Source organism: Amphiprion ocellaris, chromosome 7 (genome assembly GCF_022539595.1).
Source record: "Amphiprion ocellaris isolate individual 3 ecotype Okinawa chromosome 7, ASM2253959v1, whole genome shotgun sequence".
In the NCBI taxonomy this organism is placed as follows: Eukaryota; Metazoa; Chordata; class Actinopteri; family Pomacentridae; genus Amphiprion; species Amphiprion ocellaris.
The window spans coordinates 37,774,629-37,801,808 of record NC_072772.1 but is presented as its reverse complement, the minus strand read 5'-3'; the positions used below and the strand labels follow the sequence as shown (position 1 = coordinate 37,801,808).

General features: G+C 40.1%; 2 protein-coding genes across 7 annotated transcripts in view; one reads left to right on the top strand and one right to left on the bottom strand.

Annotated features, from left to right (window-relative positions):
• Positions 1–285: 285 nt before the first annotated feature.
• On the top strand, positions 286–20,207 carry ints4 (integrator complex subunit 4). 4 transcript variants are annotated; one of them, XM_023270689.3, is made up of 24 exons: positions 286–414; positions 1,477–1,671; positions 2,325–2,442; positions 2,818–2,924; positions 3,228–3,342; positions 3,537–3,619; positions 3,699–3,749; positions 4,390–4,478; positions 4,598–4,718; positions 4,941–5,012; positions 5,137–5,311; positions 6,360–6,565; positions 6,773–6,915; positions 9,132–9,247; positions 10,436–10,569; positions 10,826–10,992; positions 14,169–14,262; positions 15,600–15,680; positions 17,099–17,229; positions 17,799–17,858; positions 18,306–18,465; positions 18,554–18,697; positions 18,957–19,077; positions 19,888–20,207. In XM_023270689.3, exons 1-24 carry the CDS (start codon positions 361–363, stop codon positions 20,061–20,063), a joined length of 2,913 nt encoding a protein of 970 aa, XP_023126457.1. In that variant the 5' UTR covers positions 286–360; the 3' UTR covers positions 20,064–20,207. The 4 variants fall into 4 exon arrangements, with proteins under 4 accessions (XP_023126457.1, XP_054868153.1, XP_023126456.1 ...); XM_055012178.1 differs by having other exon boundaries at positions 6,318–6,565; XM_023270688.3 differs by having other exon boundaries at positions 3,534–3,619.
• Positions 20,204–27,180, bottom strand: part of aamdc (adipogenesis associated, Mth938 domain containing) — a 26,545-nt gene continuing 19,568 nt past the window's right edge. For all 3 annotated transcript variants that reach the window (XM_055012180.1, XM_023270690.3, XM_055012179.1), the window contains 3 exons: positions 22,502–22,633; positions 22,140–22,235; positions 20,204–21,185 (listed from right to left, as the gene is read on the bottom strand). In XM_055012180.1, coding sequence (XP_054868155.1) covers positions 21,045–21,185; positions 22,140–22,235; positions 22,502–22,633 — 369 coding nt within the window. In that variant the 3' untranslated portion in view covers positions 20,204–21,044. The remainder of the gene's footprint in view (positions 21,186–22,139; positions 22,236–22,501; positions 22,634–27,180) is intronic.

Genomic DNA, 27,180 nt, shown 5'->3' with positions numbered 1-27,180 from the left:
CGGAGCAGAACCTCCTTCATTTGGTATTTTATTCATATCTGCTGCATCGGCCCGTTTTAGTGCTCCACGTATGAAGATCTGACAGTTTTATAATTAATAAAGCTCAACGTGCAGACAAACACCAGGAAGGAATACAGGTAGCAACATGTTTGTTTGTGCAAAAGTTCAAATAATGATAATAATTCTAATTAAACTGAGCCCGAGGTTTTCATGATGCTGATCCAAACTCCACCTGCTCGGGGCGCTGATGGTGCTCAACTAAACCACGAAGAAGAAGAAGTAGGACAGGAACAGCGAAGGGACAAGTTAGTGTCACTGCGGCTGAATGGGAGCCAAGCTAAGCTAACCGTTTCCTTTAAAATGGCAGCACATCTGAAAAAACGGGTTTATGAGGAGTTTTCTAAAGTTGTCCAGGTGAGAAGATAAAAGCGTTTAAGTTCCAGAATCAGATTAAATCAGATTAAAGGTCAAAGTTCCGCTCCGGTAGCTCGTTAGCAGAAGCTAAGCGGCTAGGCTAACACGGCTAGCTGATGCCAAGCGGCTAAGCTAACACGGCTAGCGGCTCAAAACAAAACTTCTAGTTTTGTTTATGTTCTGATTAAAAGCTTCTGTTTGACGGTTGGAGTCTGAATGAAGCTTCTGGTTGTTGTTGAACCAGATTAACTCCAGCTGGGTCACTAGTTAGAGTTAAATCAGTGAGTAGAAGAAGATAAAGATAGGTTCTTTTATTCTGTTAATGCTAATCCGAGGTTTAGCTGCATGAAGACACTAATAGGACAATAAAAATAAAACCTGGTTCAACTTTAACTTTCTATCCAACTGCTTCTGTCAGTTTTCATCCTGAACTAAAGTCCTGCAGAATAACTGACAGCATTTTATCAGCAGATGATGTTACAGTGCATTTTACATTATTATTATTATCAATATCATTATTATCATTATTATTATTATTATCATCATTATTATTATTATTTTTATTACTATTATTGTTATCATCATCATTATTAGTATTATTATCGTCATCGTCATCATAATTATTATTATCATTATTATCATCGTCATTATTATTATCATCGTCATCATCATCATAATTATTATCATTATTATTATTCTGTTTAGATGCTGAATGATGGTTCTAGTTTTAGATTGTTATTCAGCTGGACTTTAAATCTGCAGATATAAGTTTAATAATAATAAATACACGACATGTAAAAGGACAAGAAATCAAAATCAAACATTAAATAAGATGAAATCAGAAAAGACTGTAAAAGATAATTAAACATCAAAAACAAAATGTGTCAACAAAATGTTCCTCCTTTGTTTAAACATCAGCTGATCTGCAGAATAAAGGCTTAAAAGTTCAGAGACGTAGAGAAGAACAGAACGTGGAGATCTAAATGGAACCAACATCTGAAACACCATCAATGTTCTGTCTGGACAGGAATCAGCGGTTCTCTGTGTTCTCTGTTCTCTCAGGTTACTCATGAAGAAGCTCCGGCTAAGAAGCTGCGCTTGTCCAAACCCAGTAAATCTGCAGCGCTCCACGTGGACCTCTGCAAGGCCTCCAGCTCCACCGATGCCCTGCAGTACCTGCTGACGTTCTCCAGGAAACCCGTGGAAGCCGAGAGTGTGGAGGGCGTGGTCCGCATCCTGCTGGAGCACTACTACAAGGTGAGAACCCTCAGAGAACCCACGTTCCACTACTACAAGGTAAGGAACCCTCGGAGATCCCATGTTCCACTACTACAAGGTAAGGAACCCACACTTAGAACCCGTGTTCCACTACTACAAGGTGAGGAACCCTCGGAAAACCCACGTTCCACTCCTATGAGGTAGAGAACCTGGAACATTGTGGGTCCTTCTCAGGTCTTTAAAGTCTTTTATCAGATGTTCCGTGTTTTTCTCCATGTTCTCAGACTTAGACAGACTTTATTAGTGATGATTATTACATTCTCTGTGAATCTTGACATTCTCCATCCAGTAAATGTTTGTGTGATTTTTTTATTAATTATAATTCAGTCGAGTTGTTCCACTTCCTGTTTATCGAACCTTTGGTACTTCATGTCTTCTTAAATCTTCTGAAACTCATCAGCGTTTTCTGTTACCCAATCAGATTCATCGTCTGTGAAAATTACTTGATGATGATGATGGGGATGATAGTGATGATGATGATAGTAATGATGGTGATGATGGTGATGATAGTGATGAAGATGATGAAGATGGTGATGATAGTGATGATGATGATGATGGTGGTGATGATGATAGGGATGATGATGATGAGGATGATGATGATGATGGTGATGATGATGATGGTGCTCTCCTAGGAGACGGATAGCTCTGTGCGGCTGAAGATTGCCTCTCTGCTCGGCCTGCTGTCTAAAACTCCAGGATTCAGTCCCGACTGCATCGTCGATGACGCCATCAACACACTCAGCAGCGAGAGTAAGAAACATCTGGATTCATTCACATCTGGAGTCTAAAACATCTGGAGTCTATAACACCTGAACACATTCACATTAGAGTCTATAACATCTGGATTCATTAACATTAGAGTCTATAACATCTGGATTCATTAACATTAGAGTCTATAACATCTGGATTCATTAACATTAGTGTCTACAACATCTGGATTCATTTTACTGCATTTAGGACAATAGTCCAGACTGATGCTACAAAAACACTGAAACTAAAAAATAAGCTGATTGTTGTCTGTTTAGTTGTGTTGTTGTGTGTTTAGTTGTGTTATTGTGTGTCTAATTGTGTTGTGTGTTTAATTGTGTAGTTGTTGTGTGTCTAATTGTGTTGTTGTGTCTCCAGAGTCTCACCAGGTTCTGGCCCAGCTGCTCGATTCTCTCCTGGTCATTGGATCTCAGCTTCCTGAGAGTCCAGCGGTCAGACTGAGACTCATAGAGGTGGCTTATAAGGTAACGCGCACACACACACACACACACACACACACACACACACACACACACACACACACACACACACACACACACACACACACACACACACACACACTGTTATTGTGTATTTCTATTGAATATACTATATATTGTCGACTCCTTCATGTGATCTTCTTCTGACTGATGGTGACCTTCAGTCTGATCTTCTGACTGATGGTAACCTTCAGTCTGATCTTCCGACTAATGGTGACCTTCATGTGATCTTCTCCTGACTGATGGTGACCTTCAGTTTGATTTTCTCCTGACTGTTTCCTCCTCCAGAACCTCTCCGACTCGTCCTTCGGGGTGAGGACCAAGTGTCTCCAGCTGCTGGGCTGTCTGGGTCTGTTGGAGGCTCCTCTGGGTAAAGACAGTGATGGACCTGGACCTTCTCTGGGTTTGTAGCTTCCCTCTCTTTAAAATGAAGCAATAATTATATGTGATGAATTTTGAGATAAATATATATCTATAAAATAACCAACATGACAGAACCTGCAGAAACAGAGCCCTTCTCCTGGTCTCTGAAGGTCAGAGGATGAAGTGACCTTCTAAACCTCAGTGCTGTTTTGATCTGTTCTGTTGCTCCAGCAGCTATGAGGGACGTTCAGAGCATCATCAGTGATTACTTTGGAGATCAGGACCCCAGAGTTCGAACTGCTGCCCTCAAAGCCATGGTAGGACTGACCAGAACCCGACCAGAACCACAGTCAGAAGATGATCACTGGTTTATGAATTCTGTCTGTTTGTCTTCAGCTGCAGCTGCATGAGAGAGGAATGAAGATCCACCAGATCATCTATGATCAGGTACAAACTGTTAATACAGATAGATGGAGTGGTGACAGGAACTCTGCTGAGATCTTTCAGGAACCCAGTCCTGTTGAAGCAGCTTTAAACCTGAAACCAACCTCACCTCAGATACCAGGAGCTCTCACTGCATTTAGACCTCCAAGAACATCTAGACCTCTATGAACATCTAGACCTCTATGAACTCTAGGTTCTGGTTCCTACCAATGGTTCCACATCAACATTTAGTCTAAACATCTAAAAACTTTCCTCCATCAGGTTCTACTGATGTTAGAACCTCTAAAGTTGGAGAAATGTGAATCAAAAACTGTATTTTAGTAGAAACATGGATCCATCCAGATAGAAACACTGACAGGACCTTTCTGGAGACACTAGACCAGCCTGGATTGGAGGTTTTAGACTCTCTTCCATATTCAGGTCCAATAATAAAGGTGATCCTCTGTTGGATCCATCCCATGATTCTGATCTGATCAAACTGTTCTGTCTGGAGTTTTATTTAGATACTGACCTCAAAGTTCAGAGATGTTTCATGGCTGTAGGTCTTAACAACAGATGAACAAACCATGAAGAGAATCTGAGATGGAGGAACATCTCTGCTGTCTGAGAAGAACCCGACTGATTCTGGTTCTTCTGTTTTCAGGCCTGCAGGCTGCTGTCAGATGACTATGAGCAGGTCCGATCTGCAGCGGTTCAGATGGTCTGGGTTCTCAGTCAGCTTTACCCTGAAAGGTGAGAAGATCCAGATGTTCAGACTGATGTTCTGATGAACTGGATCTGTTAAGAAACATAACAAACTCAGTTAGTTAGTGTCAGCCTGACCTGTAGTTTGTTGTTTCCTTTCCAATCAGCATCGTGCCCATTCCGTCGTCCAATGAGGAGATCCGACTGGTGGATGATGCATTCGGTAAGATCAGCCACATGGTCAGTGATGGTTCCTGGATGGTCCGAGTCCAGGCGGCCAAAACCCTGGTGAGAAACAGAACTGGTTATGGTCCACATTAAAACAGGTTCCTTAAACTAGAGCTGGTCTGACAACACCAGAACTTCATGATTCAACGTGGAATGAAGTCAGTTTGTTCACAGGGTTCCTCAGATTTATTGGTTTATTTTTATAACTTTAGTAATAAGAGACGTTCATGTTTGAAGCTGTTCATCAGAGAAGAACTAAAATGAGAACCTTCCTGGTTTCAGGGTTCCATGCTGCAGGTCAGTCCTCACTTTCTGGAGCAAACGCTGGATAAGAAGCTGATGTCTGATCTCAGAGTGAGTAACAAAATTTCTTACAGAACTTTATCAGACAGTGATCTAAAGCTGGAGGAACATCTCCTCATGTCTGTCTGGTCCATCACGTCTATGTTCTGACATTAAATGTTTCTGCTGCATCCAGAGGAAGAGAACCGCTCATGAAAGGGCCAAAGAGCTCTTTGCTTCTGGGGAGTTTTCCTCTGGCAGGAAGTGGGCTGACGACGCTCCCAAGGAGAAGCTGGACACCAACACTGTCAACCTGATCGCCTCTGGAGCCTGTGGAGCCTTCGTCCACGGCCTGGAGGACGAGATGTTCGGTACTGGAGACCCATGATCAGAACTCACAATAGGAGGAGGAGGCTGATAATGATCTGGTTCATTTAAAGTTGGAGGATCATTACATGAAACATCAACCAGAACCTCCACAAAACATCTGGTTCTTAATCAATGATCAGAATTCTACCTTCAGACTGGGAATATTTCCAGAGTTCCAGGTCCTTGAAGTCCATAGAGGAGGGTCCAGATTTCATGATGCATCCCATAATACCGATGCTCAGAGTTGGTTACAGAGAAAACGACCCTGGATGGATGTAAAACTGATCTGGTGTCAGTTTTACATCCATCCAGGTGAGAACTACAGTGAGATTAAAATCGTCCAAAATGACACAAAGAATCATCCAGAATGACATGAAATTTGTCCTAAGTGACTCAAAAATTATCCCAGAGACACAAAAATGATCCAGAATCATGAGAAAAGATCCAATCAGACATAAAACCTGTTAAAAATGACCAGAAAATCTTCCAAAATGAGTCAGAATTCACCCAAAATGACTCAAAATTTATCCAAAATTACATCAAATTTGCTGAAAATGAAATGAAACTTGTCCTAAATTGCTTGAAAAGGATCCAATTTCTGAGTCAGCTGTTGAATAAAATGATAGAATAAAAAGGTTCTGATCATAAACCAGATTCAGTGTTCAGACTGTGACACCTGGATGGATGTAAAGCTGATCTAGTGTCAGTTTTTGCCAGAACTCAGATGTGTTTTTCCTCCTAAATGTCCTGGTTCTATCTGCTGGACTGATGAAGTTCTGAAACAGTCCATTAAAAAGTGATAAATCTGGACCCTCCTCTATGGACTTCAAGGACCTGGACCTCTGGAGATGTTTGGTTGATTTTCCATGAAAGGATCTAGGAAGCAGAAGATAATTTGTTAGTTTTTGTGTGTTTCTACCAGGTTAGAGATGTTCCAGAATCAGCTGACATCATTCTACATTAATATATGATGTCATTGTTTGGATCTTCTACCCCTGGTTGCTCCAGGTTCTCTTCAGGGTGACCTTATTCCATGTTCTCCTCCCTCAGAGGTCCGTAACGCGGCTGTGGAGGCTCTCTGCCAGCTGGCTCGGTCTTCTCCCAGTTTTGCAGAGAAATGTCTGGACTTCCTGGTGGACATGTTCAATGATGAGATCGAGGAGGTCCGGCTGCAGTCCATCCACGTCCTCAGACAGATCTCCACCCACATCACCCTGAGGGAGGACCAGCTGGACACGGTTCTGGCTGTTCTGGAGGTAAAACCCAGCAGAGACCCGGTAGACCAGTAGACCATTAGACCAGTAAAACCAGTAGACCAGTAAAACTAGTGGACCAGTGACCCAGTAGACCAATAGACCAGTAAAACCAGTAGACCAGTTAGACCAGTAAAACTAGTAGACCAGTGAACCAGTGAACCAGTAGACCAGTAAAACCAGTAGACTGATGGACCTTCTGTCCTGCAGGATTCTTCACGGGACATCAGAGAAGCTCTCCATGAGCTGCTGTGTTTCACCAACGTCTCCACCAAAGAGTGCATCCAGCTGGCCCTGCTGGAGCTCCTGAAGAACCTGAACAAGTACCCCACGGACCGGAGCTCCGTCTGGAAGTAATGATATTATTATTATTATTATTATTATTATTATTATTATTATTATTATTATTATTAATAATAATAATAATAATAATAATAATAATAATAATAATAATAATAATAATAATAATAATAATAATAATAATAAAAGAACCTGAACAAGTACCCCACGGACCGGAGCTCCGTCTGGAAGTAATGATAATATTATTATTATTATTATTATTATTATTATTATTATTATTATTATTATTATTATTATTAATAATAATAATAATAATAATAGCAATAATAATAATAATAATAATAATAATAATAATAATAATAATAAAAGAACCTGAACAAGTACCCCACGGACCAGAGCTCTGTCTGGAAGTTATATATATAACTTATAAGTTATATAAGTGATAACTAATATAACTTATAATCCATGAGCCAAGTAGGTAAAATTGGGGTCATCGGTACCACTTTGGGGGGGCAAATTCTCATATGCATTTTTGTTAAGGACAATATCCCTAGTAACTTTTCCTGTATGATAGACATGCACAGGTGGCAGCTTTATGTGAGATATCCATGGGTTTTTAATAGATACGTCAATACAATTTTCTAGCCTCTGATACGGTAAATGCAAGCATATACATTGATAACTACACTCATAAAAGACATTCAAAGGCATTGGAAACTATAATGAGTTTATTACTGATATGTTGTGATACAAAGAACTTAAAATAATGTTTTTATCCACATATTTTAGCTTAGAAATTGAAATTAGAGCAGAGCGTTTTTTAATTTTGCAGCTGTGGGCCTTAGGGTTAAAAGAATTGTGCAAAACCACGGTTATGGCAAATGTGACTGTTTCACAAATAAGTGATAAAGCTGCCAGTGTGGAAAAGCTCTCACATCCTGATGTACTTATATTAACCCAATGTACATTTTAGTACCACTTAGGTTTGGTCGCCTGAGATGGTTCCAGTATCTGTCTGGCTTATGGACTATTCGTAATGTTAACACCTAGGACAGCTCACAGCTGCCCACAGTCATAGCAACAGTGTATACTCAGCCAGTTCATGCGTTAGGGAAAACAGCTTATTACAGGCATATGAAAACAATAAAAATATTATCATTTATGTAAATTTATTCATTTAGATTACATCAAGTTCTGTTTTGAACACAAAGGGCCATTCCAAAATGTACTCTGGAACATTTCTGGAAATGTTCCAGACATTCTTCCCAAACTAAAGCAAGGGATAGGCTGGTAAATGGCTAGCCCTTTTGCTCTACTGGGACACAGTCTGTGAAAACTTGCAACTTGCATAAAATACATTAAGCTGCCACTTTGAGAGGTCTATCATACCAAATTGATATATGCATGGGCAGCACAATAAAATGGTATAGGTGGCAATTTGCCCCCCTGAGTGGTACCAACCAACCTATCTGGCTCATGGACTATTATATAACTATATAACTTTTATAACTAATTTAACTATATAACTAATTTAACTATATAACTGATATAGTTATATAACTAATATAACTTATATAACTAATATAACTATATAATATATATAATTAATATAGTTATATAACTTATATAACTAATACAACTATATAACTAATATAACTATATAGTATAACTTATATAACTAATATAACGAATATAACTATATAACTATATATAAGTAATATAACTATATAACTAATATAACTGTATAACTAATATAACTAATATAACTATATAACTAATATAACTAATATAGCTATATAACTATATAGCTATTATAACTAGTATAACTATATAACTAATATAACTATATAGCTATATAGCTAATATAACTATCTAACTATATAACTAATATAACTATATAACTATACAACTAATTTAACTATATAACTAATGTAGTTGTATAACTAATATAACTTATATAACTAATATAACTATGTAACTAATATAACTAATATAACTATATAACTATACAACTAATTTAACTATATAACTAATGTAGTTGTATAACATAACTGTATAACTAATATAACTAATATAACTATATAACTAATATAACTATATAATATAACTATATAACTAATATAGCTATATAACTAATATAACTAATACAACTATGTAACTAATATAACTATGTAACTATATAACAAAACTATATAACTAAATAACTAATATAACTGATATAACTATATAGTAATATAACTATATAACTGTTTTGTGTGTTTCCTGTCAGGTGTCTGAAATTTCTGGGTTCTCGACACCCGACTCTGGTTCTACCTCTGGTTCCGGAGCTGCTCAGTACACATCCATACTTCGATACTCCAGAACCAGACATGGATGACCCGGCCTGTATCCTCTAAATACTACACAAATACTACATAAATACCACACAAATACTACACAAATACTGCACAGATATTACACAAATACTACATAAATACTACACAAATACTACATAAATACTACACAAATACTACACAAGTACTACACAAATATTACAAATACTACACAAATACTATCTAAATACTACACAAATAATACACAAATACTACACAAATATTACACAAATACTACATAAATACTACACAAGTACTACACAAATACTACAGATACTACACAAATATTACACAAATACTGTCTAAATACTGTCTAAATACTACACAAATACTACACAAATAATACACAAATACTATCTAAATACTACACAAATACTACATAAATACTACACAAATACCACACAAATATTACACAAATACTACATAAATACTACACAAATACTGCACAAGTACGACATAAATACTACATCAATACCACATAAATACTACATAAGTACTGCACAAGTACTACATAAATACTGCTTAGTACACATCCGTACTTCGATACTCCAGAACCAGACATGGACGACCTGGCCTGTATCCTCCACAGTATAGTACACATAAATACTATATAAATACTGCACAAGTACTGCACTAATACCTCGTTACTACTACACAAATACTACACAAGTACCTCATAACTGTTACACAAATACTACACAAATACCTCATAACTGCTACACAAATACAACATAAATACTGCTCAAACACCTCTTAGAAATACTACACAACTATCTTAATAATATTACACAAATACCACATAAGTAATTCAGTGGTTCGGCTGTAGTTTAATATTTTCTGCTGTAGTTTAATATGTTTCTGCTGTAGTTTAATATTTTCTGTAGTTTAATGTGTTTCTGCTGTAGTTTAATTATTTGTGCTGTAGTTTAATATGTTTTAGCTGTAATTTAATATGTTTCTGCTGTAGTTTAATGGGTTTCTGTTGTAGTTTAATATTTCCTGCTGGAGTTTAATATGTTTTAGCTGTAATTTAATATGTTTCTGCTGTAGTTTAATATGCTTCTGCTGTAGTTTAATATTTCCTGCTGTAGTTTAATATTTCCTGCTGTCGTTTAATATGTTTCTGCTGTAGTTTAATATGTTTCTGCGCTAGTTTCATATTTCCTGCTGTAGTTTAATTGTTCCTTGACCCAATTGCCAGACATTGCGGTTCTGGTTCTGGTCTTTAACGCGGCCACTTCCTGTCCCACGATGCCGGCGCTGTTCTCTGACCACACCTTCAGACATTACGCCTACCTGAGGGACAGCCTGTCTCACCTGGTGCCGCCGCTCAGGGTGAGGACTGATGCTTCACTACACCTGGAACTGTAAATAGTAACTGTAAATAGTAACTGTAACTATAACTGTAACTAGTAACTGTAACTAGTAACTGTAGCTGTAACTGTAAATAGTAACTGTAAATAGTAACTGTAACTATAACTGTAACTAGTAACTGTAGCTGTAACTGTAAATAGTAACTGTAACTAGTAGCTGTAACTGTAACTATAACTGTAACTATACTGTACTTCTAACTGTAACTTGTACCTTCTAGCTGCCCGGCAGGAAGCAGGTCTATGGTCTGGACTCTGTGGATTGTGGTTCTGGTTCTGGTTCTGTGGAATCAGCTCAGCTTTTCCTCCAGCAGAGTCTGAACAGAGTCAGTACCATCCAGAACCTGGAGGCAGCGGGAGCCCCGGAGCTGCTGGACCTGACCATCAGGTAAGAACACCTGTATTAAGCTGCTAATATAGCTAATATATTTAATAGAGCTAATAGAGCTAATAGAGCTGACGATCAGGTAAGAACACCTGTATTATACAGCTAATAGAGGTAATATATTTAACAGAGCTAATAGAGCTAATATAGCTAATAGAGCTAATAGAGCTGACAATCAAGTAAGAACGCCTGTATTATACAGCTAATAGAGCTAATAGAGCTAATCCAGCTAATAGAGCTAATCCAGCTAATAGAGCTAATAGAGCTGACGATCAGGTAAGAACACTTGTATCATACAGCTAATATAGCTAATAGAGCTAATCCAGCGAATAGAGTTAATTATTATTAATAGAGCTAATAGAGTAAATGGAGTTAATACAGCTAATAGAGCTAATCCAGCTTATAGAGCTAATAGAGTTAATAGAGCTAATAGAGTAAATGGAGTTAATACAGCTAATAGCGCTAATCCAGCTAATAGAGCTAATCCAGCTAATAGAGCTAATAGAGTTAATAGAGCTAATCCAGCTAATAGAGCTAATCCAGCTAATAGAGCGAATAGAGCTAATACAGCTAATAGTGTTAATCCAGCTAATAGAGCTAATACAGCTAATAGAGTTAATAGAGCTAATAAAGTTTGTGCAGCTAATAGAGTTAATAGAGCTAATAGAGCTAATAGAGTTAATAGAGCTAATCCAGCTAATACAGCTAATAGAGCTGATCCAGCTAATAGAGCTAATCCAGTTTATAGAGCTAATTCATTTTTCAATTCAATTTTATTTATATAGCGCCAATTACAGTCAAATTGTCTCGAGACGCTTTACAGAACCCATATGCCTGAACCCCCAGAGCAGCCCTAAGGAGACACTGGCAGGAAAACACCCTTTTAACAGGGAAAAAAACCTTGAGCAGAACCTGGATCTAATGTGGGGGAACCCATCTGCTGCTGGCTGAGTGGGTTGAGAGGGACAGAAGAGGTAGAGATGTAGAGATAGAGATAGAGGGATAGAGGTAGAGGTAGAGGGCTACAGGTAGAGGGTTAGAGGTGGAGGGGTAGAGGGATAGAGATAGAGGATTACAGGTAGAGGGTTAGAGGAGAAGGGATAGAGGTAGAGGGATAGAGACAGAGAGGTGGGGGGGAACACAAGGACCATAAAACACACAGTTTAATACATACATGATAAGACAGATGATACATGCAAAGTACAACTAACACGGAAAGTAATTATAGTTTACTGCTATGGTGTATGGCTCTGGCATTAAATATACTCCATATATAGGTGGTGGTAAATTCAAAAATATGTAGATGAGCAAATCAAGTATAGTGAGGGCAATGCAGAATAGACTGGTGGAAATGGGCAGCTGGAAGCAGTGGGCTGGAGGAAGGTCAGCAGCAGCAGCATCCCACAGATGGAGATTAGGCCAGTTGGTGGGAGAACCACCACAGATCTGAAGCATCCAGCTCTGGGATCAGGGACACTCGGAGAAAGGACACAGGGAGAAACAGAGTGAGTGTAATGCAATAATGGTATATATATTAAATATAATGGTAGATAGAGAAGGGCTCAGTGCATCCAGAGAGGTCCCCCAGCAGCCTAGGCCTATAGCAGCAGAACTAGGGGCAGACTAAGTATAAGCTAATAGAGGTAATAGAGCTGATGCAGCTTATAGAGCTAATAGAGCCAATCCAGCTAATAGAGTTCATAGAGCTAATACAGCTAATAGAGCTAATAGAGTTAATTTGCTAATGCAGCTTATAGAGTTAATAGAGCTAATCCAGCTAATAGAGCTAATCCAGCTAATAGAGCTAATCCAGCTAATAGAGCTAATCCAGCTAATAGAGCTAATCCAGCTAATAGAGCTAATAGATTTAATAGAGCTAATAGAGTTAATAGAGCTAATACAGTTGTGTTAACTCTGTATTAGTTGTGATGGTGTTGTTGTTGTGATGTTGTTTTGTGTTGTTTTTGTGTATCAGGGACCTCCAGAGGCTGGGTGAACTTGTGTTATTATTGTGTTATTGTTGTGGTGTTGTGTTATTATTGTGTATCAGGGACCTCCAGAGGTTTGGTTAATTTGTTGTGTAATTGTTGTGTTATTGTTGTGTTTTTGTTGCGTTGTTATTTTATTGTTGTGTTGTTGTTAAGATATTGTTGTTGTTTTATTGTTGTGTTATAGTTGTGTTGTTGTTGTGTATCAGGGACCTCCAGAGGCTGGGTGAACTTGTTGTCTTATAGTTGTGTTGTTGTTGTTGTGTTGTTGTCGTGTATCAGGGACCTCCAGAGGCTGGGTGAACTTGTTGTGTTATTGTTGTGTTATTATTGTGTTATAGTTGTGTTATTGCAGTGTTGTTGTTATGTTATTGTTGTGTTATTATTGTGTTATTGTTGTGTTGTTGTTGTGTATCAAGGACCTCCAGAGGCTGTTTGAACTTGTGTTATTGTTGTGTTATCGTTGTGTTGTTGTTGTGTTATTTTTGTATTATAGTTGTGTTATTGTTGTGTTATTGTTGTGTATCAGGGACCTCCAGAGGCTGGGTAAACTTGTGTTATTGTTGTGTTATCATTGTGTTGTTGTTGTGTTATTGTTGTGTTATTATTGTGTTATTGTGTGTCTGTGTGTACCAGGGACCTCCAGAGGCTGGGTGAACTTGTTGTGTTATTGTTGTGTTACTGCATTGTTCTTGTGTGTCTGTGTGTAACATTGTGTGTCTGTGTGTACCAGGGACCTCCAGAGGCTGGGTGAACTTGTTGTGTTATTGTTGTGTTGTTGTGTGTCTGTGTGTACCAGGGACCTCTAGAGGCTTAGTGAACTTGTTGTGTTATTGTATTGTTGTGTGTTTGTGTGTAACATTGTGTGTCTGTGTGTACCAGGGACCTCCAGAGGCTGGGTGAACTTGTTGTGTTATTGTTGTGTGTCTGTGTGTACCAGGGACCTCCAGAGGCTTAGTGAACTTGTTGTGTTATTGTATTGTGTGTTTGTGTGTAACATTGTGTGTCTGTGTGTACCAGGGACCTCCAGAGGCTGGGTGAACTTGTTTTGTTATTGTTGTGTTATTGTATTGTTGTTGTGTGTCTGTGTGTACCAGGGACCTCCAGAGGCTGGGTGAACTTGTGTTATTGTTGTGTTATTGTATTGTTGTTGTGTGTTTGTGTGTAACGTTGTGTGTCTGTGTGCACCAGGGACCTCCAGAGGCTGGGTGAACTTCAGACTGAACTTGCCGGAGCTGCAGATTTCTGTGCTACATTTCTACGCTGCCAGCTGCTGCTGATGAAGGTAGTATTGATTATATATTATAGATCTACAGTATTGATTATAGATTATAGATTTACAGTATTGATCATAGATTTACAGTATTGATTATAGATTATAGATCTGCAATATTGATTATAGATTTACAGTATTGATTATAGATTATAGATCTACAGTATCGATTATAGATTATAGATTTACAGTATTGATTATAGATTATAGATTTACAGTATTGAACATTGTTATAGATTATAGATCTACAGTATTTATTATAGATTATAGATTTACAGTGTTCATTATAGATTAAAGATTTACAGTATTGATCTCTGTTATAGATTATAGATCTACAGTACTGATTATGGATTACTGATTATAGATTTACAGTGTTGATTACTGTTATAGTTATAGATTTACAGTATTGAATATAGATTATAGATTTACAGTATTGATTATAGATTATAGATCAACAGTATTGCTTACTGTTATAGATTATAGATTTACAGTATTGATTATAGATTATAGATTTACAGTATTGATTACTGTTATAGATTATAGATTTACAGTATTGATTTTAGATTATAGATTTACAGAATTGATTATAGATTATAGATTTACAGTACTGATTACTGTTATAGATTATAGATTCATGATATTGATTACTGTTATACAGTTATAGATTATAGATTTACCGTATTGATTATAGATTAAGTTTATAGATTTACAGTATTGATTATAGATTATAGATCAACGGTATTGATCACTGTTATAGAATTATATAATTATAGATTTTAGATCTACAGTATTGATTATAGATTAACAGTATTGATAACTGTTATAGATTATAGATTTATAGTATTGATTATGGTCTGTTATAAAGTTATAGATGATTGATTTACAGTATTAATCACTGTTATAGATTATAGATTTACAGTATTGATTATGGTCTGTTATAAAGTTATAGATTATAGATTTACAGTATTGATCACTGTTATAGATTGTAGATTTACAGTATTGATTACGGTCTGTTATAGTTATAGATTATAAATTTACAGTATTGATCACTTATAGATTATAGATTTACAGTATTGATTACTGCCTTTTAACAATTTATAGATTATAGATTTACAGTATCGATTACTGTCTGTTATAACTCTTACATTTTAAATTGTGATCAGCCTGATTATTGATTAGGGTAAATTTCTGACATTTTAAAAATATCTCAGAACATTAATATTTGAGGAACATTTAAAGATAAAATCTGAGATTTTTTCTGTTTGTCGTCGTTTCGTTGAATCAATAATCAATCAGTCGATCAATAACGTGATCAGAGTTAAACATTAAAACTCCTGTTGGTTTTTCAGGCGCTGCAGGAGAAACTCTGGAACATCTCAGTTCCCCTGATTCTGAAACAGAACATCACGGTAACGGCAGCCGCACAGCAGGTAACACAACACGCACACAAGAAGTAACACAACAGACTCACAACAGGTAACACAACAGATTCACAACAGGTAACACAGCAGACACACAGCAGGTAACACAACTGTGTTCTCTGTGTGGTTCTCTGTGATTCTCTCTGTGGTTCATTGTGTGGTGGTTCTCTGTGGTTCCCTGTGTGGTTCATTGTGTGGTTCTCTGTGGTTCTCTGTGGTTCATTTTGTGGTTCTCTGTGGTTCATTGTGGTTCATTGTGTGGTTCTCTGTGGTTCATTGTGTGGTTCTCTGTGGTTCTCTGTGGTTCATTGTGTGGTTCTGTGTGTTTCTCTGTGTGATTCTCTGTGGTTCTCTGTGTGGTTCTCTGTGGTTCATTGTGTGGTTCTCTGTGGTTCTCTGTGGTTCATTGTGTGGTTCTCTGTGGTTCTCTGTGTGGTTCATTGTGTGGTTCTCTGTGGTTCTCTGTGGTTCATTGTGTGGTTCTCTGTGGTTCATTGTGTGGTTCTCTGTGGTTCATTGTGTGGTTCTCTGTGGTTCTCTGTGGTTCATTGTGTGGTTCTCTGTGGTTCATTGTGTGGTTCTCTGTGGTTCATTGTGTGGTTCTCTGTGGTTCTCTGTGGTTCCCTGTGTGGTTCTGTGTGGTTCTCTGTGGTTCATTGTGTGGTTCCCTGTTAGGGGCTTTCGACCGGGGTGGAGCCCGTTCGGAGTCGGAGCCGGTGCCCGACTTGGCGCCGGTTTTTTGTCTTTCCACCACCGGAGCTGCGGCTCCGGGCTCCAAAAACTGGGGCTGTTTCGGGCACCAACTCGTTGCTGGGCCACACTTGGCCAGAGTTGAGAGCCGAGCATGTCACGGGCAGGGGGCGGGGTGACATCTAAAAACATCTAAAAAGATAAACATAGATATGATCATCAACTTATTGCGCGTTTAACCACTAATCAATGCAAGCGTAGTCAAAGCTAAGTAGCTAAGCTAACGCTAGCACGTTTACTGTTAAGTATCCAAACGTCTTTGATAATTACCTTTCTTCTCAAACGTGATCGCCGGGCATTGGAACGGCGACACCGATGGGTAACCCCTAACAGAAGGTTTTGCTGTTCAGCGATGGCGAGACACACTAGCAAAGCCATGAACACCACTCCAATGAAGTCCTCCATTGTTGTTGTGTGGGTTTCCATACGGCGCGAATGCTGTTGAACGGCTACGTACACAGTGACGTACACACGTTTTGTGGTGGTGCAATGACGCAGCTCCAACTTTGCTCCTTCTGAATGGAAACACAAACCGGTTCTGGGGCGGCACGAGATTTGAACCAAAAAAGCACTGGCTCTCAACTTTGAACCAACCTAGCACCTGGTGCTCTTTGGTCGAAAGCCCCTATGAGTGGCTCTCTGTGTGGTTCATTGTGTGGTTCTCTGTGGTTCTCTAGGTCCTGGATGAATCCTATAAACTGGAGTTCCTCTACAGCGGTCTGGAGAACCGTCAGGTGGCGACCATTCATCACGTCAGACTGCAGGCCAAAGCTCTGCAGCTGATCCTGGCGGCCAGAACCAGACACGGGTCGGTTCCTCTACAACATCTGGACACATCTGGAGACATAACACACATCTGGAGACACACAACACACATCTGGAGACACACAACACACATCTGGAGACACAACAGGGTTAAACATGAAGCTTGTTGCTGCTCTGACTCAGATTCTGTTCAGTATATTTGTTGTTTGGGAACCAAAAGCTAACATTTTTAGATGTTGGTGCTCATAGAGGTTGAGATGTTCCTGGAGGTCCAGGTGTTCCTGGAGGTCTAGATTTTCATATAGGTCTAGATGTTCATAGAGGTCCAGATGTTCATGGAGGTCCAGATGTTCATGGAGGTCCAAATGTTCATAGAGGTCCAGATGTTCATGGAGGTCCAGATGTTCCTGGAGGTCTAGATGTTCTTGGAGGTCTAGATTTTCATAGAGGTCCAGATGTTCATGGAGGTCCAGATGTTCATAGAGGTCCAGATGTTGGTGATAGATGTTCAGAGCTAGAAGCTGCTTCATGTTTAACCTTTAATGATTCAGATTTTCTGAATGTTTCAAACAGAAACTCTTTGTTCTGATGGTTCTTCTTGTTTCTCTTCAGGTTGGACTCTCTGATCAGCAGCTGTGAGAAGTTTCTGCAGGACGTTGAATCTTTTCAGAGGTAATATTTTATGTCTTTGTTTTCCTATCTTTCAAACCACTTGAAAGGACAAACCTAGAACCTAGAACTTGTCCAAATTGTCAGAAGTGACTAAAAAGCTTTAGTTTGAGTGAAAGCTGCTCCAGGTGGAACATCTTGATCATGAACATCTTTAGTTTGTAGCTGTAGAGACACAAACAGGTGACATACGGTGGAATATTATCACATTTAAATTCAATAAAACTCTTTATTTTAGGTCTTGATTTGAGCAGAATTTTAGTTTTCTGTGAGCTTCTTCCAGATGTGTGTTTACAGGTCTTCTGTCTGTACCTGGTTTAAAGATTTAAAGACCAGTTCTGATGTTTAGAGACCAGTTCTGATGGTTTTTAGTCCGGTGTTGATGGTTTTTAGACCGTTTCTGATGGTTTTTAGACCAGTTTTCAGTTTATGGACTCATTCTGTTTCCAGGCTCTTCCTGACTGAGCTGCCTCACCTCCAGGACAGTTTTGTGGAGAAGCTTCTGGAGCTGCTGCCTCGGCTGTCGTCCTGTAAGCCAGTGGAGCAGGTGAAGATTCTGCAGACGACGCTCCGACAGAGTGGACTGCTGCAGCTCCGACTGCCTGAACAAGTAGGAAGAGTAGAAGAAGGAACTGAAGATGAACTCGGTGTTTCTACTCTGAACAGATGGATAAACTGGGTTCTTCATGTTCCAACAGATCCATCGGGCCACAGCCACCATCATAGAACCCACCGGGGAGTCTGACAACCCTCTGAGGTTCACGTCCGGCCTGGTGGTGGCATTAGACATCGACGCCACACTGGAGCACGTCCAGGACCCTCAGAACTCTGTTAAAGTTCAGGTGAGTTTAAAGATGAACAGTTCAGGTTTGCTGCTGGTGTGAACCAACATCTAGACCCACCAACATCTCGACCCCTATGAACATCTAGACCTCTATGAACATCTGGACCTCTATGAACTCCAACATACAGCAACAAGTTTCCTGAATTCTGAAGAACTAAATGTTTTCAGTGTTTAACGCCGACTTTAAGGATTTTACGGAGGTCTTGTGTTGAAGCTGATGAGACCAACAGCTGATCTCTCTGAACCAATCACTGCAGGTTCTGTATCCAGATGGTCAGAGTCATGTGATCCATCCTAAACCTGCAGACTTCAGGAAGCCTGGACCGAACCGACACCGACTCATCACACAGGTGTACCTGTCGCACACAGCATGGACAGGTGAGGCGTGTTTCCATTTGCAGCTGTTTCCAAAATGTCTGAAGCTTCTGAATGTTTTTGTGGTCATTTTGCATCATTTTGTTGTATATTTACCTTTTTTTGGTGATTATTGGTCTTCTTGTGCTGATTTTGTATTTTGTTGTGGTAATTTTAGCTCTGTTTCTGGTCATTTAGGGGTCATTTTGTGATAGTTTTGGCCCTTTTTTGGTGGTTTGGTCTCTTTTTGTGGTAGTTTTCCAGCTTTTTTAGTTATTCTAGATGCAGTTTTTACCAGAACTCAGATGTGTTCTTCCTCCTCAATGTCATGGTTTTATCTGCTGCACTGATGAAGTTCTGAAAAAGTCCATTAAAAAGAGATAAATCTGGACCCTCCTCTATGGACTTCAAGGACCTGGAATGTTCTAAGTGAGACTAAACTTAAAGACTGGAAGCAGGAAAGGAGAACGTCCCCTGGAGAAAGTTCTAGAGTAAACCTACCGACAACTGGAGAAAGTTCTAGAGTAGACCTACCGACAACTGGAGAAAGTTCTAGAGTAGACCTACCGACAACTGGACGGTTGTCGGTAGGTCTACTCTAGAACTTTCTCCAGGAAACGTTCTCCTCTATTGAACTCTGGAGTTATTCCCAGTATGAAGGTAGAACTCTGATCATTAATAAAGTTACTGGAGATGAAGAACCAGATGTTCTGAGGAGGTTCTGGTTGGAGGACTGATGGAATGACTAAATACTAGTTAAGTCAGATCTGCGCTGAACCCTTAGAGGACGTATTTCCATCGGCTCTGTAAATGTTCGGTGTGTTGCTCTTTCAGAACCGTCTCAGATTGAAGTGCGCCTCCTGCTGGCCTACAGCTCCTCCTGCTCCTCCAGGCTGGGATGGACCGATGCCATGGACAGCCTCCACCCTGCAGAGGGCACCGTCGAAGGAACTATCCCCTTCAGCAAACATGTCAAAGTGTTCATCATGCCCAAACCTGCCCGACGTTAACGGAACACCTGAGAGAACCTGGGATGGTTCTGGTTCTGGACTGAAGGAAGACATTGGTGAAACTCATCAGCTTGTGTCGATAACAAGAATTTGTGTTCAGTTGTGTTTAATCCTTTACTGCTGGAATAAAGAAACAAAGATTCATTTTCTACTTTTATTTAGTGCAACAAACAACAAGCTTCACATCTTCTCTCTTCGTTTTAAAGTCCAGAAAATTAAATCACATCTGATTATTACACTTCTGGAACATTTTAAATCCAGATTCCATCCTCAGTAAAACACACAAAGGCTTCATGAAGCTCTGATCTCAACATGTTTCAAGAACTTTAACTTTACAGAAACCAACGTTCAGAAAGTTTCTGAGCTCCAACATCAAACAGGAGTGTTGGTTTGTTTACAGTGAAGACGTACAAATTATTTTAGGACAGAAAGCAGCAGGATTAATAAATGAAGTAGAATCTGAATGTTTGCAGCTTCTAGCAGGTAGACCTTTAGTTTATTAAAACACTCCTGGTTCTCAGAGCTAACATCTAGCGCACACTTTAAAATCTTGTCTGCTGCAGTTCTTAAATATTCTGATAATATACCCTCTAAACTCTGAGGGAACATCCACCAACATTCTGAATAATTTATCTGCTGCTGTCTGAAAACCTCAGAGTTTCTCTGAAGGTCATTTTCTGTGAATCTGGACAGAAATCATGATTTCATTAGAAAATATTTTCTAGCAGCAAAACATGTTCAAGTCTTTAAAATGCAGAAGATTCTACCTGAAGGATGGAAGTTAGAGAGCAGAGAGGCTTTTACTGTGATAAAACTCAGGAAGTGGAACCAAGACTTCCTGTCTAGTCAACTTCCTGATAGCTTGAACCCAACATTTAACATTCAGACTTCAGTCCTACCACGAGTCTCTGGTTTCTACTGAGAAGCTCTGAACTATGCAGCTACACAGAAACAGACTCCGCCCCTGAGCGGGTGATGTCATCAGCAGGTAGAGTGGAAGACTCCGCCCACCTTGGCGCCCTGAACGGCCAGTTTGTTGTATTCAGCCACGGCTTTCTCCGTCTGCAGAACCCGAACCTCCACTCCTTTCTGCTGCACGAAGTCCAGCGTGGCGGAAGGAACCTGAGAATGAGAAAGTTCAGGCATGTTGGAGGCGTGTAGTAGCTGTGTTGGAGGCGTGTAGTAGCTGTGTTGGAGGCGTGTTGGAGGCGTGTAGTAGCTGTGTTGGAGGCGTGTAGTAGCTGTGTTGGAGGCATGTTGGAGGCGTGTAGTAGCTGTGTTGGAGGCGTGTTGGAGGCGTGTAGTAACTGTGTTGGAGGCGTGTAGTAGCTGTGTTGGAGGCATGTTGGAGGCGTGTTGGAGGTGTGTACTAGTTGTGTTGGAGGCGTGTTGGAGGCGTGTAGTAGCTGTGTTGGAGGTGTGTAGTAGCTGTGTTGAGGCGTGTTGGAGGCATGTAGTAGCTGTGTTGGAGGCATGTTGGAGGCGTGTAGTAGCTGTGTTGGAGGCATGTAGTAGCTGTGTTGGAGGCGTGTTGGCCGTGTGTAGTAGCTGTGTTAGAGGCGTGTTGGAGGTGTGTACTAGTTGTGTTGGAGGCGCGTGTTGGAGGCGTGTTGGAGGCATGTAGTAGCTGTGTTGGAGGCGTGTTGGCCGTGTGTAGTAGCTGTGTTGGAGGCGTGTTGGAGGCATGTAGTAGCTGTGTTGGAGGCATGTTGGAGGCATGTAGTAGCTGTGTTGGAGGCATGTTGGAGGCGTGTTGGAGGCGTGTTGGAGGCGTGTTGGAGGCATGTAGTAGCTGTGTTGGAGGCGTGTTGGCCGTGTGTATTAGCTGTGTTGGAGGCATGTTGGAGGCGTGTTGGAGGTGTGTACTAGTTGTGTTGGAGGCGTGTTGGAGGCGTGTTGGAGGCGTGTAGTAGCTGTGTTGAGGCGTGTTGGAGGCATGTAGTAGCTGTGTTGGAGGCATGTTGGAGGCGTGTAGTAGCTGTGTTGGAGGCATGTTGGAGGCATGTAGTAGCTGTGTTGGAGGCGTGTTGGCCGTGTGTAGTAGCTGTGTTGGAGGCGTGTGGTAGGCGTGTTTACCTGCAGAGCTTCACTCATTCCTCGACCAATCACCAGCAGGTCCACTCCTTTCTTCAGAACCTCCTCCAGATCTGCAGGCTGAACTCCTGGACGGTGCTGAAACAACAAAAAACATCATGTTCTAAGGAGGTTCTATTACTGGTGGAACCTCCTTAGAACCCTCCTGATGTTAGATAAACATCAGGTTCTAAGGAGGTTCCATCACTGGTGGAACGTTTTTATTTTTAACTTGTTTAACATGTGGACAGAACCTCTGAAATAAGAGAACAAAAGGTTCTGGTCAGCTGAACCCTGGATCCAGTCTGGAGTATTACCAGTAGTCAGATTACATGCTGGTAATCAGATTACATGTCTGGACTCACGTCGGTTCCGGTCTCCCTCCAATCCCAGCCCCGGCTGCCTCCAGGCCACACCTTACAGTCCTTATAGGGGGCGGAGCTTCCTTCCACCGTCATCAGACCCCAGGACAGAGAACGGATCTGTGGGGAGGACATCTGAGGAGGACAGATCAAAGTTCAGACAGAAGATCTGGGTTCTAACTAACTGTCTACACGATGGAGGAACATCTAACAAATGGGTTCTCTACTGATGAAGACTTTACGTCCATCTAGTCTCTGATGGAACCTTCAGTTCCTTCAGACCTGGAACCATATTAACATCTCCTCCATAAACACACAGACAGGTCCATTTTAGAACCAGATCCTCAGAGAACCAGAGGCAGAGAACCTCTAAAACCCAAAACCTCTAAACCCTGTACTCTCTAAAACCTAAAACCTCTAAACCCTGTACCCTCTAAAACCTAAAACCTCTAAACCCTGTACCCTCTAAACCCTGTACCCTCTAAACCCTCTACCCTCTAAAACCTACAACCTCTAAACCCTGTACCCTCTAAAACCTGTACCCTCTAAACCCTATACCCTCTAAACCCTATACCCTCTAAAACCTACAACCTCTAAACCCTGTACCCTATAAACCCTGTACCCTCTAAACCCTAAAACCTCTCAACCATGTACCCTATAAACCCTGTACCCTCTAAAACCTCTAAACCCTGTACCCTCTAAAACCTCTAAACCCTATACCCTAAAAACCCTGTACCCTATAAAACCTGGACCCTATAAATCCTGTATCCTAAAAACCCTTTACCCTATAAAACCTGTACCCTATAAACCCTGTATTCTGTAACATATATCTGTTTAGATGTTATTTAATAGATTAGAAATCTGTATATTTTACATTTAACAGAATTGAATAAATCAGTTTAAATCTGAAGTGTCAGTGGATCAGATTAATATAAATATTGATCAGAATGGAATGTTCTCCTACTGAGGTTCTGTTCTCCACAATCAGATCTGCTCCAGTGTTTCCTCTAGGATTTTTTACTGCAGCAGCGGCAGGCTCCCCGCTCCACTCCGGAGTAAAATTGAAATACAAGGCGTTTTTCCTTTTCATGATCAAAAAGGGATGTACGAAATTTTAAAAATGCTTTGATTTTCATTTCATATTAAGAATAACAAAAAAATAAAATCAGTAAGAGACAGAAACTAAAAAAGGTCCTTTTTTCATTTTCTGAGACCAGAAGTGGTCATCAGCAAGTGTGGAGCCAAACGACAACAAGATTCTCAGAGGGCGGAGCCAGAGAGCAGTGATTGGTCAGACCATAGATATATATAGAAGACAGCGCTCGACCATATCTAGTCTTCTATTTGTATCTATGGTCGGCATGTCTGGTAGCATCTCTGGCTACTGTTGACCTTGTTGTGGAGTAAAACACGGTAAGAAGATAAATACTTCTAACCTGTAGCGTTGCTTTGTTGTACGTTAAGTCAGCGACTTGTGAAGAGTTGTGTTTTGTCGTGTTTGAGCAGTTGGTCCGGACGCGTTAGCTAGCTAAGCGGCTAAGTTAGCTAGCTTAGCGGCTAAGTTAGCTAGCGGGCTAATTAGCACAGGTGGCTAACTTACCGCTGAACACCTGTGTTAGTTGCTGCAGCAGCTGTCCTCATTATTAGAAGGAACTTCTCAACCTGTATTTCTCTGCTGTGTATTTTAGCTTTTAAAAAAGTTATTTTACTTTAAGGTTAACTGAAACCCGTTCAGCTGCACGGAAGTTTAACATTCAGCTGCTTTGAATTAAAGCGCTTAACTTAACACTGAACATTACCTCTCTGAATCTCCATAGTTTCATTAAATTTCTTCTCTCTTCCACTGCTCAAGTTCAATCCAGTATATAAAGTGACATTAATAGTGAATAAACTAACAACCAGCCATTGTATTTATTTATTATTGCATGTATTTGTAGTAAAACATGAGATGAAACATCCTACTTTTGGATCTAGAACTGCACAAGCCGTTCATTTTCAGTCACCTGACGAGTTAAACTCCCCTTTTTATGTGAGGTTGAAGCAGAAAGTCTGAGTTAATAAAGAAAGTTGTTTATAATCTGTGATACCTGTTATCTCTGACTGAGGCTTTAGTTTTTGTTGAGCTGATTTACTCATAGAAACTTTGTTCAGGAAGATTTCTCAGTAGCTCAGAGGACAGGCTGCTTTTTACACAACCTTGTAAGAGAATGTCTGTCAATGCTTTCAGCAGAATTTAGAAACACAACACTTCCTAAACAGATATTTTGAGGCTGTGAGGTTGAACGTTTGAGAGTCTATCAGTGTGTTTGTTTGTGGTCTTTCTGTTTCTAGGTGGAAGCTGAATTAGTGAGGATGACTCCTGCTCCTGTCATCTCTAAGCTCCTCCCACATCTTTACCTGCACATGAGGAAAATCACTCCTGTAGAATGCAGGTATGTTTGTCATTATTATAAAAAGATGTTGCCTGGTGACCTGTCAGAAACCCATCATACAGAGTCAGCCAAAATAATGTTTACACACATCAGGAAAAGAAAAACTTGCATAAATATTTCAATACCAAATTTATTCAGACATCAGGAGATTAATAAAAGTTATCTTTGGCCTCTACAATTACAAGAGGTGCTCAAAGTGGTGGCCACTGGCTTCCAGACATTTCTGTTGTGTTGTAGACGTCACTTGTTGATGCTCCATTCATGAGGGTAGCGCCATCTGTTGGGAAAACATCGTACAACAGGACACAGAGTTATCGTGATTTGATCAAACTTAGAAAGAGGAATCTATAGGTATAGAAGTACTTATACAAATGAAATATCTATAAAAGGTTTTCTTTTCCTGATGCATGTCTACATTATTTTGGCTGATTCTGACTCTGTGAACTTAATGAGAACAAAACTGTCATTTAATTGTTGCTCTGAAAGCTTCTTTAGTGAAAACCACCTGGTGTTCTGCTTTGAAACAAACTGCTGTTGAGGTCTGTGTTTAGGTTTAACCCCACAGTTTCTGAATGAACTGATTGTTTTTTTCCTGATCAATGTGGACGTTATAATTGATGGTAACATTTACTGATCATATAATCAGCATGACAATATAACAGTAGAACATTCTGACCACCTGACTAATACTGTGTTGGTCCCTTTATGCTGCTAAAACTCCTCTGACCCAGTGGTTCATCAGAACCTCTGGGGATCCTGTGGATTCTGTGGATCCTGTGGGTTGCAGGGTGGGTCCTACCTAGACCAGGCTGATCCTGGACCATCCCACAGATGCTCCATCAGATCTGGATGTGGGGAGTGTGGAATCCAGGTGAACAGCTTAGCTCTGTCATGTTCCTCAGACCACTCCTGAGCAGTTTCAGTTTGTCCTGCTGAGGGAGGCAGCTGGCATCAAGGACTGCTGTTGCCATGGAGACGAGGGGGTTGTTTGTTCTGCAGTGTTTAGGTGGTGGTACATGTCAAACATCCACATGAATGTCAAGGTTTCCCAGCAGAACGTTGCATTAGAACAAGATGATGGATGTTGTTCTCTTCAGCTGTCAGTGGTCAGAATGTTGTGGCTGATTGGTGGATCTGTCTGCCTTTACTCTGACATCCAGAGTTATACAAAAGTGTAGAATGTGTGCAGTGCAGAAGAGATTTACTTTATTGGATGCAGTTTTAGTGGTTCCATCAGAGAAAATCATATCCATATACAGATTTTTATTAATTCCAGGGCTGGTTCAGTAAAGATTATAATAATAACTACATCAGATAATTCTTGGTCGCAGTTGGAATTTTGCAGACTGAGAGATGGTTGAGAAGGTTTCAGTTCTTGTTTCAGCAAAATATGTTATAATAGAAGATCTTTATTGTCATTGTACATGAAATTATCTGCAAACCAGCAAAGTGCATCAGTCTGAGGTATCTAAAAGTAAATAAGTAAAGAAAAATGCTTCTAAAGCCAATAATAAACAGAATATTTTGAGGGAATATTCTAAAAAGGAAAGAAAAGCTCCATTCTCACTCCTCTCAGGATAAACTGTCATTAAAATTGACTTTAAATTTAGCTTCAACATGAGATAAAAACATTTACTTTCATTACTGATATTGTCAAGTTTTAATAAAGTTCATGCTACTTTTATAAAATGATGAAAGTGAATAAATTGTATTTCTGTGATCTGTGTTTGATTTCTGTCTTTTCTCCTGTCATCCAGATGTTCAGAGGGAGATGATGCCACATCTGGTCCAGCTGATGGAAGGTCTTGAAGTTCTCTGACTGGCCTGGACTGAAGATGGTCGTCTCACTGGATTTAAGGTTCAGATGCTCAGTAACAAACTCCACCAATGAGCCAACAGGGAAGCTTTAGGTTTATTAAATGTTGCTATGAAGGCTTCGCTGTTTTTCTTTGTGGATGCAATGAGCTCCAACTGAAACTTGAATTAGAACTTAGAAGTAAATCCTTCCCCCAGATGAATCACCACCTTATCGCGGTGGAGGGGTTTGAGTGTCCCTGTGATCCTGGGAGCTCTGTTGTCCGGGGCAATAGCCCCTGCTAGGGTCTTCCAAGGCAAATTGGTCCTGGGGGAGAGACCAGGCAAAGAGCGATTCAGAGGAACCCGAGCTGGTGCGGGAGGTGGAGCGATACCGACTAATATAGTTGGACTCACCTCCATGCACAGCAAGGGTTTTTGAACCAGAATCCTGGA

Bases quoted from the DNA above. Each gene is read 5' to 3' on its own strand.
- ints4 (XM_055012177.1), top strand. From the start codon at position 361: ATGGCAGCACATCTGAAAAAACGGGTTTATGAGGAGTTTTCTAAAGTT. The intron at 3,343-3,533 runs GTTTGTAGCTTC...CTGTTGCTCCAG, and splicing joins TGGACCTGGACCTTCTCTGG to CAGCTATGAGGGACGTTCAG. The intron at 15,681-17,098 runs GTAACACAACAC...GTGGTTCTCTAG, and splicing joins TAACGGCAGCCGCACAGCAG to GTCCTGGATGAATCCTATAA.